This window comes from Acipenser ruthenus, chromosome 3 (assembly GCF_902713425.1).
Source record: "Acipenser ruthenus chromosome 3, fAciRut3.2 maternal haplotype, whole genome shotgun sequence".
Lineage (NCBI taxonomy): Eukaryota > Metazoa > Chordata > Actinopteri > Acipenseriformes > Acipenseridae > Acipenser > Acipenser ruthenus.
In genome coordinates, this window is record NC_081191.1 from 100,857,138 (window position 1) to 100,874,253 (window position 17,116).

The following is a 17,116-nucleotide window of genomic DNA, read 5'->3' on the forward strand; positions in this document are numbered from 1 at the left end:
ACTACAGTATTAACTTTAGTATTAACTTAACCCCCTGCACGATCCCAGGTTACAGCAACAGAAACATGCAATAACAATAAAACTACAACAACAAATACATAGACAGTAAGCCTATACAGGGATTTATTTGCAAACGGACACATTAGTATTAATCTTCATTTTTAAGTTATTGAGACTGCCTGTTATTATTATTATTATACAATTTAGACGCAATCTAGCCTATATTCACAACAACAATGAAAGGATTGGTATACTGCTACATACAAACATTATGAGAGTGATGCTTCAGATGATACATTATGAGAGTCTGGAGAATTCATGTTTTCTTCCCATCTCTTGTTGTTATGCTCCTAATGCAGTTTTGTGTGAGGTTCCATACCCTTCTTTTATTTCTATGGAAATTGTAACGTCAGTTTCCTTACAGTATATAACCCTGCATTATATCTCTCCTCATTCTGTGGCAGCCTAATCAAATGTTATGCTCCAGTAGAGAAATTGCAAAATGGAAAGTCTTAGTATTCGATTTACTGTAATCTACCCCCTTCTTTCTGTTGCAGAGCCTATTTGTCATTTACTTCAGCACTTGTAGTTTCAGCGCTCAGCTCCAATCCAAACAAGCATGCATTTAAAGGTGCTGTGCTCTGCACTTGTTTAAATAAAAGCTACAATATCTAACCCTTTAACCTATAGTCCCTATTTTAGAAGATATAGTCTATATGGTGAGCCGATAAGATCTATGCATATTCCCTAAAGAGTGTTATCAGTATTGCAAAGACAGGCATGGAATAAATGGGGATTTCGTTGATTACTTCTATGAGTGTAGGAGCCTGCGCATTCTCACTGGAGTTCCAATCAAAAATACCGCTGTAGAGCTGCAGTCAAGAAATCCACCCTCTCCCATTGTTATATCAATAACATACATGTTGTAGAATTCACTTCACTTGCATTGGAATGCCAAATGATAAAAGCCTTCCATTCACATGTGGCACTGCATGGCTGATTCGGAAGCAGAAGCAGCAGTTAAGTGACTTTTTCTTTAATAATAAAAGCGAGTCCAAGCATAGGTCACAGCTAGAACTAGAGGATACGTGAGGTGTTCTTGGAGACAACCGTGTCCCTTACAGGAACCAAAACCTTGGACCTCTGCCACTCCATAGGCTGCTATCTCTTTGTAAGCTTCATGAACCTTAGTTATTGCTTAATTATGAAGCGTTCATGCAGTTTGTGAGTTACTCAGTGGGTAATGAATATTGCAACATTTAGACTGCCATATTTCTGTCCAAAGAGTTCCTATTAAATAAGTGTCAAAGTGTACTTTGTGACTGTAGAGCAATCCCAAATGTTAGGTTTCTTTCCAACATTGATTTCTTGCAGCAACAGAATTTGTTACCAGTTGTTCACATATGGGCACCCTTCATGACCATCTGGCTGGAACACTAGCCTATTGTTACTTAGCACAGCGCACATTAAAATCTGAACAATAAAATAGCTGACTTATCTTTGAAAGACCTTGCATTACTTGTCTGCATTGTGTTTACAAATATCCAGTTCCCTTTTGAATACAGAACTGCTATGCAACTACCACAACTATATAAAGCTCATCAGAGAAAGATGGTCAGGCAGTATAAGACTGCATTTCTAAATATTTCCAACACAATTACATTAATTCAGTTGCTGTATATAAACAACATTTTGTTTTTCATTGTTATGGTAGTTGATTGTATCTTGTCCCCTAAGCCAAAAAAGTTCATTTAAAACCCTCATAGCCTCAGTTTCACCCTGTAGGTAGCATATTGAAATACTGATTTGCATTGAACTCACCGGTTGAAGCTACTTGCATTTAAAGTGTTGCTGCAAAGAATATTAATCATATCAAGGGAATATGACAAATATAGCTTAATTATGGCTAGTTCAAACCACCCTTTTACAGGTATGAAGAACTGGAACTAAGGAAATACTTTAAACACACACACACACAAGGGAACTCTCTTTTAATCATATATCAAAGCACGTAAATATTAAGCATATTTAGATGCTTCCAATACCTGAGCAAATTGTCAGTCGAATAGCTAGTATCTTATTGGTCTTAGGATAAACAATACATCCAATGAACAGCAAGGAAAGGATTTATATCCATTACATCCCTGGTGTGTCAGAGCTCGCCTCCTCCCCAGCCTCCATCTGCTTTTGGCTTTGTCTAATGGGAAGGGCAGCTACCCTGCTCCCCTGCCCATGGCTTCCCTAAGGCAAGCCACTCCACTTATCTGCAAGCTAATTTATGGGCAGGGGTACTCGAAAGGCGTGGCCAAAAACTGTACTGTAAAATATGTATAATGTAGTAGTGTTGTCTAGTCTATGTTTTAAAAAAGAATCTATGGCATGAGTTTCCTGGCTGAAGTTCCAATCTTGTTGGGGATGCTTCCATGGTTATATTTTACCAATCTTACTAACTGCAATGTTAACACAAAGTCACAAATGGCCTTTGCTGCATCTTTACACCATGGCGCTGGGGCCTGGGCTTTGTCCCATGTTTTTCCTCCATTACCTATTTGGGATGCTCCCTTGCACATGACCTCTTCTGCAACTTCAAATGGAGATTATCTGACTGTAAAAACCAATTTCATTTCCAAAGCCTAATAACAATGTTATCAGGACTGGCTTATGGATCATTAAAGTTTAAAGCTGTATGCGGTGTATTTTACCACAATGTGTTTTTATGTGTGTGTTAATAAAAATTATAACATTCATTGTAAGTGTAACTGTCTCTACATAGTTACAGCATGATGCCGTACTTTTTGATGCCGTTTCTTGAATAAAAAAGGTTTAATGACGTCCAGGTCTGTAATGTGTGCACATTCCACAGCTGAGAGGTGCATTACTGAAGCTCAGAGAAACCTCTCAATCTAATGAGGTTCCATTTGTTCTGCAAGCCAAGGCAAAGTTATAGGAATATAAACATAATTGAGAAACAAGATAAAGCAGTGCCTCCATACACAGGGTTACAGAATTATCATCATTTTGTAATGCATACCGTAATGCACACAACTAAGAAGCCTTGGGTTATATCTCTTGTATAACACACACCTCTTGAATACTACACTATCTAAATCATCATGATAAACTAAATAATACTGTAACTGTGCACACCTAATATAATGTGTTACCATTTATAACACACATAATACTACTGCTAATAATAATAATAATAATAATAATAATAATAATAATAATAATAATAATATACTGGTCTCAAGTAAGACCGCGCTAACATCAAGAACATTTCTTAACTTTTCTTAATGGACACCGTCCTTCAAGTTGCTTAGCAATGGGATATTTTTAAGGATGGTACCATCACACCATGAATCATGGGTACATGGTTTTTATGTTCTATATCAATAAAGAAATGTTGATAAGCACTGAAAGAAAACAAGACTTTTATTACTATTTTGGAATTGTTTAGCTCTGCTAAGATACAACATACGGGACATTTTACATTGAAATTCGCCTTCCAATCCGTTTTCACAGCTCTTGGTTCTTTTTGACCAGCAATGTACAGATACTGTAAATCCAAAAGTTCTTCTACGTCTGTACTAGAAAAGCATGGGGCCAAAAGCGATTCACAGTATGCATGGTAAACATGAACTCAATATTCATTATCAGATTAGTATTATTAACACAAACTGGAGGCTCATTGAGTGGACAATACAATATCTTATTGAGGGTACTGGGGTATGGATGACACCAGTGGATTAGCAATGCAGCGTTTGGGGCTCAGTGGCTTCCGGCTCAATAGATGGCATGCGAACACTGGACTGTATGCTGTTCATCGCTTTGACAGTAGGGTAGAGCAGTCACTGGGTTTTCAATTGAATCTAAATACAGTGTTGCTCCATATTTTCTCCATCAGTTGTATAAACTGATCCTTTCACTACAGCTACAAAGCTACAGGAATATTGGACCCTCGCTATTATATACTGTACATTTGATGTAAACTGTATCTGATATTAATTTCAGAACTGCCTATATAGAACTTTGATTTGTGACAAAACACAAGTTACAGTAGCTCTTTCAATAATAACATTTCAAAAATCCTTTCTTTAAAGGATAGATTCTTTAGATACCACAGTGCACATGAACAGAGTGAAAACCAGGTTGTCTATCACAACCACAATTTGAATTTAGCCAGGACACAGGTGTTAACACCTTGCTGTTCCTAGAAAGACTACAGTGGGATCTTTACTGTCCAGTAGACAGGACCTCAACTGGCTTATCCATCAACACAGTGGATGCGTTGACCTATGTGTCCTGGAATGGTAACGTTTTCAGTAAACCACTTTGTGACATGTACAATGTATTGTGACAAGGAACAACCGTGCTACAGTGACAGAAACCCAGAAATTTTCAACACTGGACAAATTATACCTTTTTCAAACAACGCGCCTCGAGCTTAATATTGTGGGCTCTTACGTTAGTGTAATATCCACTTTATTTAAATACAGCCCCTTAGAGCTTAAAAGAAAATGTATTGTAATAAAAGTCAACTACAACAATATGTATCTGAAATGCAAAATGCCCTAGGCTAAATGTAACTTTAATTGCTGAACTTTATTGTCTGAATTTTATCACTTGTATTTAGTCAGAAATATTTGTGGCAAGACATATAAAATGCAGCACAGTGCTTTCTTAAGCTACAGATAAACCAGAACAATTTGAGCAAGCACTGCAACTGAAAACACAAAAGTCTGCATGACTAAGTTGAAGGCAAAAAAATAAAAAAAATAAAAATAATAATTGAATAATAAGGTCAGCAAGAAAAAGGCCTATGGTTAAAAAAAAAAAAACCCTTCCCAGTTTGCAGGTTGGAATTACAGGGCAAGTTTACACAGTATATGAACAGGAAGTCATGTGAGTAATAGAAATAGAGATAGGAGTCTTTTCTTTTCACTTAGTTTCTGCTACATTAAATGCAAAGCATACAAAAATAACATATCAATAAAAACTTTTAATGCCCAACAAATAAGTGAAAACTGCCCGCAATGACGGAAGGGTAATTTGGTCATGTGTGGGCCTATTATATCCTACCAACTGTCTATAGCACACACTTAGAGTAGATTCCCGATGAGACTGGGTAGAGTTGATCAAAAAAGAAGAAAAAAGATTGATATCTGATGAAAATACATTCAGATTTGATTTGGCCTCAGAGTGCATGCTCAAAGAGCAGGCATGATATATTAAGAAGTGGTTTTCTCAAAGGTATACATTTCCATTTCCCTCTAAGAAGCACAGAGGTTCACAAGTTCACTTACTCTTCTTACAAGACTTAAATGGTAACTGTAAACACCACCTGGAAAAGAGAGCACACTAAAAAGCTTTGAAAACAGCTGGCTTATCATTTCAAAAGAGGAATGCCTGACGCACAATGAAGCCTGCACAGGTTTAAAAATTTGAGGACTACTTCAAATTTAGATCCATCTGTACACTTTAATGCTGTTTTTAAGAAACAACTAATTTCACACCAAAGAAAAAAATAACAAGAACAAGAGCTTTCAATCCTCTACTAACACAAGCTAAATAAATTGTTCCTTAACTACTGTAGTGAGCATTAGATGTGTAATACCCATCCATAAAAGCAATACACATTTAGTGTTTTCAGCGGTGAGAATTTCCAAAATCATCTGTGGTTTATTCCAGCAAAATAAGCACTGATATAGCACCCCATTCCAAGCTTATAAAACTAGCCAAAAAACATTTCTGTGCTTATAAGTAAAAGTAAAAATATGTTTCAAACCTTATCACTACCATATTTATTGAAAAAGTAACTAGAAACCCAACTAATCCACATACAATCACAATATAGTTCACTATAGTACCAGTATGTAACAAGGTTATATACAACACTGAATCAGTTTATAATCCCCATTATTCAGCATAGAAGTGAGGCAAGGCAGATAGCAACAGTTAATCATGTGGAACAGTATAGTTGAGACATTGCTCAACAGTGCTCCCTGTAATGTGATGAGCCAAGTTTCATTACTTTATGGAGAATACTTGCTCCCCAGCATAACTGGGAACTGGATTCAGTGACTTTTACCAGTGTACTGAAGTTTATAGAGTTTATATCACTTCTCGCTATACGTTTAGTGCTCTGTACAAAGGCAAATTGTAACATTATTGCTTTTGTAATTGGAAACTTCTTCAATAAACACGGTGAATGAACTGGGAAATAGGAAACACAGCTATCCGTGACCTTGTCCTGCTAAATGAAATTCAATCAAACTGCTTTAGAAGGTCAAATATATCACAGATACATTCTGTCTTCTGCTACTTGGCAGGGCCCCTTGGCACTGCATTCCTCCTTGTCCACACAGAAGGGTTCAGTATTTAAATTTACAGAATTAGAACCCTTTCTAAAACCACAAAATAATACACTGACATTCTCCACGATGATTTCAGTATTTGTGGGGAATGTTGGCCTACACAAACAGAACAGGCCTACAATTTGAGTCTCAAAACTTAAATTCAAAGGCTTTTGTGGCTGACTGTCCCAGTAAATTTGCCAATCCCAGTTAATCATGTGGAGTAGCGGTTAGGGCTTTGGACTCTTGACCGGAGGGTCGTGGGTTCAATCCCCGGTGGGGGACACTGCTGCTGTACCCTTGAGCAAGGTACTTTACCTAGATTGCTCCAGTAAAAACCCAGCTGTATAAATGGGTAATTGTACGTAAAAAAAATATATATAATGTGATATCTTGTAACAATTGTAAGTTGCCCTGGATAAGGGCGTCTGCTAAGAAATAAATAATAATAATCATACATAACTCTTAGATTTCACTGGTCCCTTTTCCAAACAAAGTAACAACAAGGTGTGGCACATAATTCACAGGGCTCCTGTCACCCAGTTCAGAGCTGTTGCATTTGTCTATTAGTGTAGTGTGCAATTGTGTCAGGGATGGTGGAGCTGATAAATCCAGTGCTCAATAAGAAGATTGAACAGCTTCGTCCAACACAATATATGCTATAGATTAGAAATGGGTCAGTTCATTATTTATTCCCAATTGTTTTTAACGCGTCAGTTTGTTTATTTCTATTATTATTATTGGATAAAGTCTACTTCTGATAAACATTATCGTCAGAATTAATTCTGTGCAACCCCGTGCTCACATACTATACTTTAAATGCACGTGCAGTGATGTGCAATCCCGTGCCTAAATATACAATATACAATTTAAATCACATGTGAAACACAGACCCGTTTATATCCCGTGTACCAATCTCTATACACCAACATTAACACACACATGCACACAGGGGCGGGGCACATTGCCACATGTTCTTACGTTCTTATGTCTACATATGAATATTACACAACTGGCAGTGTGTGCTGCTGTTCTGTGATATCGGCACACATGCGTTATGAAGCACAAGGTCTAGCTGAGTGTCCTCATCTACTTGAGGTGTGCTCATAGCACAGCAAAGACCTGCATGTGTTTCATTACACATGTTTGTGATGGGTCATCTGAAGTGGGTAGGGAACGGAGACTGAACCACCAACTCCTAGTAAAATGAACAGTATAGAGCAATCTAATATTTATATTTCTAAAAGCAATAAGGCCCTCCACAGTAGTCTCAGGCACATACAGTGTCAGGGCTGTTTCATATGGTTCATTATTATTATTATTATTTATTTCTTAGCAGACACCCTTATCCAGGGCGACTTACAATTGTTACAAGATATCACATTATTTTTACATACAATTACCCATTTATACAGTTGGGTTTTTACTGGAGCAATCTAGGTAAAGTACCTTGCTCAAGAGTACAGCAGCAGTGTCCCCCCCCCTGGGATTGAACCCACGACCCTCTGGTCAAGAGACCTAACCACTACAGAACAAGCAACAGTTCACTCTTAAGAGTCAAGTCTAGTTAGTTTTCCTCACTGGTGGTTTCTACAGATGTTTGGCTGAGTGACTAAACTCTTTGCATTAAAAAGCCCTGCCATGCTGTGCTTGTAGTCTGCCGTCCTGCAACTCTGCAACTGCACATCGACTGAAATGGCTGAACTCCTTTATGAACTTACTGTGATCTGGATGACGTGGTTCCTTGTACAGTTGTGTGTTATTCACAGTTATCACCAAATCAATAGAATTAAATATGTTTATATTTATAAAAACATGTTGCATTTCATGTGTTTTATTTATTAACACAAAACTGCGTGACACTGTATTTCATAATCCAAGGAAATGGATAATGAAATTGCATTACCCCCAATCAATACTGCAGTCACAAATAACAACAAACAACAAAGATCATTTCCCTTGGGTTAAACTTATGGGAACACACCTGTCATGATTGTGCAGTATTTAATGAACTAACAATGAATTATCAGTGACAATAATAATCAATACTAAATATTACCATATCACACAGGTCGATTATTGTCTCAACACAAGTTCCCTCCACCTCTGACCGCAGTACCTCCCAACCGTTACCAATGACTCTTACTGAGACACTCTTAGAGGTTTGACTTGTGAACTGTTAAGATGCTCAAACTGTTGGCATGTCCCAGATGAAAAAACTACAGAATGATAATGGTGATTGCTGTGTCTCAGCTATAACATATATACTGTATCTAAAGCCAAGATTATTCATTTATTTATTTATTTGTTATTATTATTATTATTATTATTATTATTATTATTATTATTATTATTATTATTATTATTATTTCTTAGCAGACTCCCTTATCCAAGGTGACTTACAGTTGTTACAAAATATCACAGTACAAAATATCACATTATACAATATCACATTACAGAATATCACATATCAGATAAGGGTAGATATAAAGTACAGTAAAATCAGTAGAAAATAAGAGAATACAGTAAATAATTACATTTAAGAGTGAGTTCGACTAAGAGCAGCGTGAAGGCAGGAATCACAATAACAGTAGAAAGAGTTATGCATTTTTATTTTTCACAGATAAAATAAAACACGCGCAAATGATGCCTCGACAGCCATTACGGAACCCCAGGTTCAGACATCTTCTCCGCTGCTGAGCCTCCATCAGCGCTTCCAGATCTTGAATGTTCCTACAGTCAACCACCCTAACATGGGAGTCAGTCTCTCCCTATATGTCTGAGGCAGCTCTGATGGAAATTCGGTACCAACAATTGGCATATGCATGTGGAATTAATCATTCTACATTCATATGCAGAACTGCCACACAAATACGGACAAGTTGACTGGCACACAATTAACTTGATACTCGTACTCAGAACTGATTTCAAAACAAGAAAAGCTGTCCTTCCCTCAGTTTCCAATTAAGTACCAATCAATAGCAATTACCTGTAACTTCCGCACTGAATGCTTTAAAAGCCAATTGGAAGAATATTTTCCTTTCATCCTGGGCACTGACATTTTTAACTGCCGTACATGGCCATGGTTCACCAGTACTGCTGTAAAAACATCTGTGCCCCGAATGAGCAACAAATTATATTATATACATTAATTAATTGATTTATTGAATACCTGCCGAAAAAGCAAATCTGAGTAGTTAACTGTATCTACATTTTATAGTCGAGGAAGCGTTTGACTTTTTAATGTGATTCCCGTGGTTCCCCTTACCCCTGCCTCAGATTTTGAAGCCCATTATAAAGTGGGTGTTGTAAAGGGTAGTAAAGCTACAACAAGTAGTTTGAGGGATTTTTTCCAACCCTACCCTCATTTTTTTTCCCTTGCAACTAGAAACCAATGCATTTTATTTTTGGCCTTACCAGTGAATAAGAACGAAACTTAAACAGTGAGTTGCATTCATAGTTTTTCAACAGCTAATAAAGGCAATTTCTTAGATAATAATGGAAGTGGAAAATATGTTGCTAACTCTGTATTCATCAGTATTCAACAGATGGCTCAAAATGTAAATACCGTATTGTGACAGAGATCAAATGACCTGTGAGGGTGCTGTGTAAAGGGAACAGAGTACCCTGGACTGGATTGCCCGACAGTTCATTCCCAGGGTTAGGGTCGGCCATCTAGAAAGGGGACTGAGCTACGGTACACTAAATCATTGACCCAGAAGGTTAACGGTGTGGCATCTGCGGATTGGAGGATCGGGCGTGATCATTAACCAAGGGGTCATGGTTGACGGTATATTAAGGGGACGTAGTGAGGTGATCTGTTTCTTTGTGAATGGTTAAACTTTGAACCAAAAGGAGACCGCTGTGCTGTTAATCGTGAGTGTTTTGCTTGTTTGTCTAAAAATACTGTCTGTTATTGTCTAGACGGCTAACACGATCTGGAGCTGTCGCCAAAGGCCAGCACTAAACCCAGATCAAGATCACAGCACTTTGTATCACTCAGGACTGTATATTCACAAAGAGCACTAGAGCACGCACTGTGGACTTGTGTTTGTGTTACGTTTTATGTTATGTGCAGGTCGTATGTGATGCTCATTGTATCATCACCGATGTAGCTGCCAAGTACCCTGGCGGATGCCAGGATTCATTCATTCTACAGAACAGTGGTTTATTTAGAAAATGTGAACAGGGGGTTCTAAGAGGAGGCTGGCAATAACATATTGCACTTGAAGTTGTTTAAATATCTTACTAAAAGTATGTTTGCAGGTGACAGCGCATACCCACTAAAACCATGGCTGATGACCTCAATAATTTTAAATCCAAACACAGATCCAGAAACAAAATACAACAGTGCTCACATTTCTACTCGAAACACTATTGAGAGGTGTTTTGGGATTCTGAAAAATAGATTTGGATGTCTACATAAATCTACTGGTGAGCTACATTATAACCCTGCTAAGGTATGCAAGATCATTGTGGTGTTTTTGCATACTGCACAATATTGCCACTCAACGTGGTCTGGAGCTTGCTCTGGATCACAGTGAGGAAATGTTACCAGGGGACATAGATGACAATGATGAAATCCTACACAACCCTGTGCCACAGGCAAGGCAGACACGTACGTAGTAAGTATGATCATTTACCTTAGTTATGTATATGTAAAAAATTATTTATATATCATCAGTTCTAACAATTAACATATGATCTGGTTAAAACACAGATATGTAACAAACTTTAGTGTAACAGTTTTTATTTTGAGTTTTCAGCGACAATATAGAATATTGATTGATTACAAGCATGTAACGTACTGTGCTTCTAACCATTTGGTGGCTTCTTTCCCTGGGGCTCTGGTGCAGTGGGGGCAGTGCAAGGCTCTGGTGCAACAGGGGCAGTGCAGGGCTCTGGTGCAACAGGGGCAGTGCAGGGCTCTGGTGCAACAGGGGCAATGCAGGGCTCTGGTGCAAAGGGGGCAGTGCAGGGCTCTGGTGCAGCAGGGGCAGTGCAGGGCTCTGGTGCAGCGGGGGCAGTGCAGGGCTCTGGTGCAACGGGGGCAGTGCAGGGCTCTGGTGCAGCGGGGGCAGTGCAGGGCTCTGGTGCAACGGGGGCAGTGCAGGGCTCTGGTGCAGCGGGGGCAGTGCAGGGCTTGATGAAAGAATGGCTCTAATGCATACTGTATGATTCAGAGATTCTCACAATATACTATTGAAACATGTGTCATTATGTATTAGTCTACCACTCTATCAATACTTGGTTCACCTTTCCCGATTCTTGTGCTGTAATTATTTTGTACTATTACTGTATTAGCCCTCTATTACATGAGTTTTTGTTTGTAACAAAAAAAAATCCCTATTGTTTCCTGCTATTTAGGGCTTTCTGAAGCTAAATATATATAGGCTATTATATAATTTTTTTATTTTTACCCCTCCCTCTATTTTGTTGCTCCAAAGCAATGCTGTTTAGTTAAGGCAGTAAAAACTCTAAACATGTTTTAACATTTACAATAAAAAAGTTTGCTTTCTTCCGTAAAAAGTTCCAGTATCCATGGTATTACTTTTGCCTGTGAATATAATTGACATAATATAATGAAAACATTATTATGTTTTACATTGGTTTTAACACACACACACAGAATTTATATATTAACCTGTGTTAGGCAACTCGTCTCTCGACCCCTCGGATTCCATTAGATCAGCCCCATTGGGTATCCCCAATACAGTGGCTGCGTTGATCAGGGGATGAATTTTAATCTCCAAAGCTGTAAAGTGTGCTGGAGTCGATGGTCCTCCACCTGTTCCCCTACAACATCGATTATAGTCCCAGAATCTTTTAGGCCCTCCTTTGTCGACCCTTTTATAGCAGATGTTGCATGTATCTTTTCGGTTATTTCAGTCCCTATTTTCAGTTTAGCAGCTGATCCAGACCTTTTGCCAAAAAGCAAAAGCTCAACTTGAGGGGCTAGGAATTTTTTTTTCCCTTTCTGTTGGATTCATTCTTTTCTTTCCGTTTGTGACTCCCTGTGCGCTTCCCCGGTGTTAGGCAGTGGAATGGAAGTCTTGGTTATTTACTTGTGACTAATTACCTTGTTAAGGCACCTGAAATCAATTGCCGTTTCAATTACAGGGGTCGTAAAAACTACTCTCAAAGGGCTTTGCAAGCCCATTGCTCCTTTTGAAAATAGAGGCGTATAATTAGCGAGCAAAAAAAGTCATAGTGAAAATGCACTGCAACCTCTATTTTTGCTGTAAATGTGCCCCTTCTGAAAATCAGGCTGAAAGTGTCTTTATACAAAGTTCCGTTTTGTATTGCTGACAACACAACACACCATCTGCAGTAGTGCACAGCTGTGTGTTGTTAGCAATACACAATTAAACTTGACCCTTAATACTAGATTACTACTTAATACTAGACTACTACCGGTTTACTAGATGGTGCTGGCCTTTATTCTATAAAGACTGGCTGATCCAGTCTGGGATACATATTGTTAAGGCAAGCAGCCTTGAAGAAGCTGACACCCTGGGATCCTTCAAGAAGCTGCTTGATGAGATTCTGGGATCAATAAGCTACTAACAACCAAAACGAGCACGATGTGCTGAATGGCCTCCTCTTGTTTGTAAACTTTCTTATGTTCTTAAGAACAACACAACTGTGAACTCAGGTCAAAACCACTCTACACATAAAATATCAAAAAGCAAAAGAAAACTATACTTAATATTTAAGTCTTTAACAATAATGTTCTACTTTTATAACGATGTCCGTTTAGCACAGCTGAAGTCATTTATTTGCTATTTAAATTATAGTAAAATGTTGACATCTATGGGGCACTTCAGCAGCCTTGCCAAATGCAATAACAGATGAGCTCACATGTCATTTTCTACTGTAAAGAAAACTACAGTCAAACCTGCTCATGCGACCACCTGGTCTAAGTGACCACTTTAAATTCCTTCCAGTAATACCTGTGCTTGAATTTACCTGTATTAAGAGACTATCTGTCTAACGTGTCCACAAGTCTCTTACCCAGCAATGGCCTCAGACCTGTATTAAGCAACCATTTTAGCGGGCTTGTATCTGTAATCAATAAAACTATAAAACTAAGCTTTCTTGTAAAGGAAGGGAGAAAACACGGAGAAACGAACGGTCCTCCTCACCCTAGATGACAGAATTAAAGTTACTGAGCTTGGAAAGACAGAAAGTAGCAGAAAAATGCTGAAAAATTTGGCGTTGGAAAGACGCAGTTACAGAACATTTTGAAACGGAAAGCAGAACTGGACATATTCACTGCTTTCACAAAATAATTCCTTTGTAAATGCATTATCTAAATGAATGTGATTCAATTACAGTGCTTCCTTCTGTTCATATTCCGTCTTGGAGTCTTTTACAGTTTAATATACATACAGAATTACAGGAAGGCATGTGAGAGACACATGATAGAAAAATGTATGGGTCCTCTTAAGAGACCACCTGTGTTAAGAGGCCACTTGACTGTCCCTTGAGTGGTCTCTGGATACAGGTTAGACTACATAAATAAACGAAAAAGGTTGGGGAACAACGTATTTAAAATAATAATCTAGCAGTAGCCCCTCTTGTTTTCTGTATGTCATATTCACAAGGTTACACCTTTGGTGGATTACTTCGTTAAATGTTAGTAAGGAACTACCAGGCTCAACATCTGGAAGCGATGTTCCTATATAAATTGATCAACCACAACGTTTAATGCGTGTAATAATAATAATAATAATAATAATAATAATAATAATAATAATAATAATAATAATAATAATAATAATAATAACATGTTTAAAAAAATAAACAAAAAAAGTTTCACTTACACACATTTCAAAAATACTGCAAATTCATGATATCGCATTACACGGTCAGCAAGAACGTGATTTTATTAACCCAGCAGAAGCACAAAGTCAAGAGAAATTAAAAGTTCTTACTAGTTAATTTCAGACTCCCCTTTCGCTCGCTCTGGGGCGGGAGTTCTGCAAACTGCACCCGGTTCCCAGACATCGCCAGCACCTTTAAAGAGATAGCTCTGTTATCGCTCAAACTGCGTTCAAGTGTCCCAAAAACTAAAGCATCTAAAAAGAGAAATGACAGTTTTGTTTAGGAAACGCCTCTCCTTCATGCGCTATAACCATTTGCTCACTCGCTCGCTGTCCCGTTTCCTTGCTATTTCTGTCAGAGTTGCAGTTTCATCTGATGCCAATACTGCAGTGACTGCACTGTCTATCGTCTCCGGAAACAGCGTTTTTCAGTTCACCTGATGGGTGAGAATGGGACCAAAGTCATGTCAGTGCTTTGCGGAAAGACGGTGGCATAATCGAACTGTAGAGATGTTTGACTGAGTCCGGTAAAAAAAAAAAAAAAAAAAAAAAAACTTCAACCTTCACATGACTGCGGGAATTACGTCACCATAGTTCTAAGCTGCTTTTCTGTTGTTGAAAGAGGTACTGTACATACCTTATATCCGTGATGATGATTGAAAACATCAGTGTAGATTTGTAAGCGACTGCTTCTTCACCAGGGGCTCAGCATGCATTACTGGTAATGCTCTGGAATAAAAATGGCACATGTGAAGTTCCCTTCGTTTTAAAAAACCAAAGTACTACAAAACATTATGAAACATATACTAAATATAAAGTAAGTAAAAGTAATTAATCAGCACGTATTCATGAACGAACGTGAATTCAGTGCGAATGCCTTAAGCAAAAAAAGTGGGAGAAACCGCAATCGTGAATGATTTATGTAATCTAATCTATAGTGCATGAAAACATACACATGCATGGGTAGGGGTTGCAATACCTAATGATATTTACTGTACTAAATTTGCAATGTAACCGCTCATCAGTCTAAAATGAAACGTTGATTAAGTGATGTTGAATACTGGTGACAGGCCACAAAACCCCCATCTTTAAATGGTTAAAGCAGATAAGTAATACAGTTCGTTATTTGGTGTGCACGAATTTAATATGTCAGATAACCTCACAGGGTTCTTAAAAATCTCTGCGGGGAATCCTGCTGAAAAGAGTGGAGTCAGGCCCCCAGAGAATAAATATCTAGAGAACCAGCCTATGAAATCCAGAGTGCTCTTAGATATGCATTGGACAGGGCTGCATGCTGCTGCCCTCACTGTGTGTCTGCTGAAAGTCACAGGCAGTTTTTTTCACATGTATTCAGCATCCAGGCAGAAACATTTAGAATCCCACCGAGCCCAGTCGATAAGCCCTGAAAGAAGTTCATTCATGTCCTTGAACAGGTATACATCAAAATAACCGTAAGATTAAACCAAGCCATTCTCGTGTGGCGGGTTAAAGGGTCTATTGCAGCGTATTACTGAAATGACAGGCTTTGGGAAGGATTGTGGATTAACCTGCGACAGGCTGCTGTCTGTGCATTTTCTATTTATTTGTTATAAAAATCTGTATCGGGATAAGAGATTCACAATGCCAATGTAAGGGTGACAGCATCAATTACACGTAAACATGTTACACTAGAACATCTTACAGCCGTTAGCAACATCAGAGGGATTCATATCAGTACATGTTTCCATCACATCAGCATTGGCTCCGCAGGTACACTGAAGACAAATGAGGGGATTTGTTATAAGTTTTGTCATGGTTAATCACTGTATAGTATGCAAGTCTCTTCATTTTTTTAATGGTAAGATAAAATGGTTCTTGTGCATTTAAAGTCCTATTACTGTACATTTGTAAGTCAAGTGATTGCTTTTTAAACCATTTCTGTAAACCAGTGATGGGTTTTTATAGACTAGGTATCCAGTTAAGAAACCAGAAAGCTGTATTACAATTCACAGCTCTTGCTGTTCACCAGCTCTCCAACAATGTTCATTACATTCCAAATGAAAACGTGCAGCTAAACACAGTAGCTGTGTAAGGAAACAAATGGGATGTCTGCGAATGAGTGTGCACAATACCAGTTGTTATGTTAGTAAGTTTCCATTTATTGAGTCCAATATTCAAAAATTACACGCATACAGATTCAACATTTATCATTAGACACAACAATGTAGCACCAGGTTATAAACAGAAATCAGATATTTATCAGTTACCTAATGTTCTAGGAGAAAGCTCAGGTACGACAATGGTCTGTCGTCAGGCGAGGATTCAAGTAGCTTTTCTCACTCGCACTCTCAAGTGCCTTCTTAAATATCTTGCCTAACTGTGCGTGTGTGAAGCTGAACTTTGTGAACTATGCTTACATTCTGTTTTCCTGACAATATCTAAACGCTTTCAATTTCCTGGCATGAGTCACAATGTTGTCCCAGACACAGAACACACATCTCTTCTACACAAGGTCAAATGTACCCCACTTTATCAATTCCATGTTCCTCTGTGTCCTGGGCTGGTTATGTTGGAAACATTCTCCTGCCTTGCAGCTGAGCTTGAGCACAGCGTTCTCAAGTGTGCTCACAATATGTATTTAAACTTCATTGAGCCCTACAGTCGACTATCCACAAGATGAGTTTGGTGTCCTAGTGCTACCAAATATTACTGCTGCATTGAGATCTGTGCTAAATGATGTGACAATAAATAATGAGCTAATGAGCTCTAATACCAGTACTTTGTTAGAGGCAAGTGAGGTGTCATTAGTGCTGAGCTGAAACATAAGCACTGGGAGTCTTAGAACTCGTTCACACTTGCAATTTGAGGCAGCCCAGGGCCTTTTCTCATTTGTGAATGCTCCAAAAAAAGAAAAGGCAGCTCAGGGCTGGCCCAGATTTAGGCCGCCGTTTCGAT

At 38.4% G+C, this 17,116-nt stretch overlaps 1 protein-coding gene across 1 annotated transcript in view; it reads right to left on the bottom strand.

Annotated features, from left to right (window-relative positions):
* LOC117435469 (sickle tail protein homolog) overlaps nucleotides 1-14,671 on the bottom strand; it is a 221,321-nt gene extending 206,650 nt beyond the window's left edge. Inside the window, exon 1 of the mRNA XM_059019803.1 lies at nucleotides 14,294-14,671. Within this exon, the coding sequence (XP_058875786.1) occupies nucleotides 14,294-14,366 (73 nt within the window). The 5' untranslated portion in view covers nucleotides 14,367-14,671. The remainder of the gene's footprint in view (nucleotides 1-14,293) is intronic.
* Between the last annotated feature and the right edge of the window lie 2,445 nt (nucleotides 14,672-17,116).